At 35.1% G+C, this 5,000-nt stretch overlaps 1 protein-coding gene and 1 long non-coding RNA gene across 2 annotated transcripts in view; both read left to right on the forward strand.

Moving 5' to 3' along the window:
• Positions 1–3,212: 3,212 nt before the first annotated feature.
• The window catches only part of LOC120742127, a 4,639-nt gene continuing 2,851 nt past the window's right edge, over positions 3,213–5,000 (forward strand). The window contains exon 1 of the long non-coding RNA XR_005697773.1: positions 3,213–3,243. This is a non-coding gene — a long non-coding RNA (uncharacterized LOC120742127). The remainder of the gene's footprint in view (positions 3,244–5,000) is intronic.
• Positions 4,520–5,000, forward strand: part of LOC120742126 (spastin-like) — a 2,906-nt gene continuing 2,425 nt past the window's right edge. The window contains 1 exon segment of the mRNA XM_040045269.1: positions 4,520–5,000. This exon segment is cut by the window's right edge and continues 47 nt beyond it. Within this exon segment, the coding sequence (XP_039901203.1) occupies positions 4,560–5,000 (441 nt within the window). The 5' untranslated portion in view covers positions 4,520–4,559.

Consider the following 5,000-nt stretch of genomic DNA (forward strand, 5'->3'; position numbering starts at 1 on the left):
GGGGGGAGTATGGTTGCAAAGCTGAAACTTAAAAGAATCTCTGAATCCCAACAGTGTGTAATGCCTGCGAACTAACACCACACAACAGGACCAGAACAAGTCCGTATTATAGCTGCTGCTGAGGTGCGCAACATTAAGATGAAAGACTTTGAGGATTCTCTGAAGCAAATCAAACCAACTGTTAGTCCAGCAACTCTTAATATGTACACCAAATAGAACAAAGATTTTGGTGGTCATTCTTCAATAAATGCATTGATTGATTGATTGATTGAATCTTTATTTTGAAAATGTTGAAAAAGTACAACAAAATAGAATTAAAAGAGACAAATGAACAAAGCAAAACAAAAGGAAAATGAGCAACCACAACTCCAAATAACGTTCATGTTCAAAAAGGAGCAGGAAGAAGCATAAACTTATTTAATCCCACCCCTTCTCCACTATCTAGTATCAATAGACTACAGAAATACCTCCTTGCAATTACATTATATGTTATGTGTAATTTTTTTTATATATATATATACACATATGTTTCTATCTATCCATACATACGTATATACACACATACGCACATTTTCAATTCCGGGGGGAGTATGGTTGCAAAGCTGAAACTTAAAAGAATCTCTGAATCCCAACAGTGTGTAATGCCTGCGAACTAACACCACACAACAGGACCAGAACAAGTCCGTATTATAGCTGCTGCTGAGGTGCGCAACATTAAGATGAAAGACTTTGAGGATTCTCTGAAGCAAATCAAACCAACTGTTAGTCCAGCAACTCTTAATATGTACACCAAATAGAACAAAGATTTTGGTGGTCATTCTTCAATAAATGCATTGATTGATTGATTGATTGAATCTTTATTTTGAAAATGTTGAAAAAGTACAACAAAATAGAATTAAAAGAGACAAATGAACAAAGCAAAACAAAAGGAAAATGAGCAACCACAACTCCAAATAACGTTCATGTTCAAAAAGGAGCAGGAAGAAGCATAAACTTATTTAATCCCACCCCTTCTCCACTATCTAGTATCAATAGACTACAGAAATACCTCCTTGCAATTACATTATATGTTATGTGTAATTTTTTTTATATATATATATACACATATGTTTCTATCTATCCATACATACGTATATACACACATACGCACATTTTCAATTCCGGGGGGAGTATGGTTGCAAAGCTGAAACTTAAAAGAATCTCTGAATCCCAACAGTGTGTAATGCCTGCGAACTAACACCACACAACAGGACCAGAACAAGTCCGTATTATAGCTGCTGCTGAGGTGCGCAACATTAAGATGAAAGACTTTGAGGATTCTCTGAAGCAAATCAAACCAACTGTTAGTCCAGCAACTCTTAATATGTACACCAAATAGAACAAAGATTTTGGTGGTCCTTCTTCAATAAATGCATTCATTGATTGATTGATTGAATCTTTATTTTGAACATGTTGAAAAAGTACAACAAAATAGAATTAAAAGAGACAAATGAACAAAGCAAAACAAAAGGAAAATGAGCAACCACAACTCCAAATAACGTTCATGTTCAAAAAGGAGCAGGAAGAAGCATAAGCTTATTTAATCCCACCCCTTCTCCACTATCTAGTATCAATAGACTACAGAAATACCTCCTTGCAATTACATTATATGTTATGTGTAATTTTTTTTATATATATATATACACATATGTTTCTATCTATCCATACATACGTATATACACACATTTTCAATAACCCCATTAACACCTCAAGGATACACAACCTCATGTATATATATATATATATGTATATATATATATATCCATACCAACATACCCGTGCACGCGCACACACATGAAAATATTGAACAAGAACACCCTATCAAATCTCTACCTTTTCCCTGTACCCTGTAAAAACCATATCCTTAAACCGCTTTTTAAACTGCGCCATGCTTGGACATTGCTTCATATCTTTACTTAGTCTGTTCCACAGCTTCACTCCACACACAGAGATGCAAAAACTTTTTAATGTTGTACGGATACGAGGATGTTTTAAATTTAATTCCCCCCTCAAATTGTATCCCCGTTCCCTTTTAGAAAACATTTTAGAATATTGTCAGGAAGCAGGTTATTTATTGCTTTATATATAATTTGTGCTGTGAGAAAATGAACCAGATCTGTGAATTTTAGAATTTTTGATTTTAAGAATAGTGGATTTGTATGATCTCTGTAACCAGTTTTATGGATTATCCTTATGGCCCTTTTTTGTAATATAAAGATTGATGATAGCGAACATTTTTAAGTATTGCCCCAAACCTCTGCACAGTAATTCAAATACGGTGCAATCAGGGAACAATAGAGAATGTGGAGTGATTTGTGGTCCAGAATGTGTTTTATTTTACTCAAGATTGAGACACTTCTTGAAATTTTGTTATGTATATGATTTATATGAGACTTCCAGTTTAATTTATCATCTATAATCACACCAAGAAACTTATGTTCAAGTACTCTTTCAATTTCCACACCATCTACATGAATCACATTAGAAAGGTATAATAATCATCCACAACTATTTTCAGTAGTGGAAGATAAAGGATTCAGAAAGTTTATTCATGCAGGTCCATATGACAGAGAATATGCATGTTCTTTTTGTTTTCATATTATAATTTATATTTAATTGTGTTGTGGTTTGCAGTGTTTTGTGTTGTTTCCACTTTAAATTTGTAAAAGGAAAAAGCTGAAAATTTAAATAGTTAAAAGTTGAAATGTGAATAGTTGATTTTTGTATTATATGATTTATTTATTACATTTTATGTGGAGTGAATAAATAAAAGTATATTTACGGTGGCCCCTAGAGACAAAGCATGTACAAACTTCAAATCACGTACGAACTCGGAAGCGTGTACAAACTCCAAAACACGTAAAAACACGTACAAACTCCGAAGCACATTAAAACTCAGAAGCACATAAAAACTCAAAACACATATAAAAGACAACAGAAGTGCTCCAGGATGCTGGGCGCAGTGTTGAGCTTTTGTCATCTTGTGGCTACACAAGCCAGCAAGTACCAACGACCAGATTTGCTGTGTGGTAGTAACAGGTAAATGAACTTTTTTTAAAATTATTTGAATATATACGAGTGCCTGTGTATAAATACACAAACAATACACACATGCTTTCGATTGTATAATTTAAGTGATCTAGTAGCTCTGCTTTGGGAGTTCAGTTCATGCTAGAAATGTGTTTTGGAGTTTGTACGTGTTTTGTCTCCAGGGGCCACCGCATATATTTATATATAAACATATATAAATAAAACCACTTTTTTTAACGTTAGTAATTCCTTTTGTGCATAATTTTACATTATTGTTAATAATAAATTAATTAAAGCAACAAAACAACCTGAAGTGCCTGTTCGGAGCCGAAAGAGCCGGCTCTTTTTAGTGAGCCGAACCGAAAGAGCCGGATCTCTAAAAAGAGCCGGAAATCCCATCACTAATGGACACCCAGCTTCACAAATTGTTTCCTGTCACTTAAATAATTTTTCACCCATTGCAGTACAACCCCCCTGATCCCGTACCGTTCCAGTTTATTAATTAATATGTCATGATTGATTGTGTCGAATGCTTTCTTGAGATCCAGAAATACTCCAGCTGCATACTGTTTCTGATCTATAGCATTCGTAATCTCCTCAATTGATTCGATTAATGCCAGAGATGTTGATCTTTTTGATCTGAATCCATATTGACTGTCAGAGAGTAATTTATATTTATCTAAGAATTTGTCTAATCGTTTATTAAACAGGTTTTCTAGGATTTTGGAGAATTGTGGTAGTAAAGAAACAGGCCTGTAATTTGTGAAGTGGCGTCTTTCCCCGGTTTTATACAGCGGCACAACTTTAGCTATTTTCATTTTGTTTGGCACTTTTCCCGTCTGAAATGATAAGTTGCAAATATATGTTAGAGGTCCTACAATTCCTTCAATGACCTTCTTGACGATTTTCATGTCAATATCATTACAATCAGTAGATGTTTTATATCTACACATGTGTACAATGTCAATTATTTCTTTTTCCTCCACTGATGTAAGGAACATTGAGTTAGGGTTCCTATCAATCAGGTTTTCACTACAGTCTACTGATGGCAGTGACTCAGGAATTTATTCTGCCAGTTTTGGTCCAATATTTACAAAATGATTAAAGCTGTCGACCTTATCAGCAGTGTTTTCCATAATATTGCCATTGTCGATAAAGTATTGAGGATAACTTTGTTGTCCAGAATTTTTTTTTAATGATACCGTTTAAAACATCCCATATTCCCTTCATATTATGTTTATTGTTGTTCAATATTTTACTATAATACTCCTTTCTACATACACGTATACTATTGGTCAACTTATTTTTGTATTTTTTATATTTATCTTCAGCATCTATTGTTCTTTATTTTAGGAATTCCCTATAGAGTGTATTTTTCTTTTTACATCCCAAAGAAAGACCTTTAAATGCGATATATAGCCTAAACGTTTTCGCTTATGACTAGTTTACCGTGTTATGACTGAGAACAGGGGGGAAGTCGGGCAAGAGAAATGTCGACCAAAACAAACTCAAGTAAGCCCAAAGACAGCGCAGAAGTTATAAAAAGCATCCACAAGCAGGCGTTTGAGTATATATCCAAGGCACTGAAGATCGACGAGGACGACACAGGTGAGAAGAAGGAGGCTGTGCAGTGGTACAAGAAAGGGATTTCTGAGCTTGAAAGGGGTATTGCAATAGAGCTCACTGGGCAAGCTGGAGAGCAGTATGACCGAGCAAAGAGACTTCAGGATAAAATGGTCACCAAACTCACCATGGCAAAAGACAAGCTTACCCTTTTAGAGACGACACTAGCCTCTAAAAGGAGAAATGACCCCCAAGGGACATCACGTCATGCTCTTTCACAGCCAAAGTCAGTTCCTAAAAGTCAACCCGCACGTGTTTCCACCACCATCAGACCCTCCACTTCTGTAAGACCTCCATTAAGACTAACT

Source organism: Simochromis diagramma, unplaced genomic scaffold (assembly GCF_900408965.1).
Source record: "Simochromis diagramma unplaced genomic scaffold, fSimDia1.1 OVJJ01000634.1, whole genome shotgun sequence".
NCBI lineage: Eukaryota > Metazoa > Chordata > Actinopteri > Cichliformes > Cichlidae > Simochromis > Simochromis diagramma.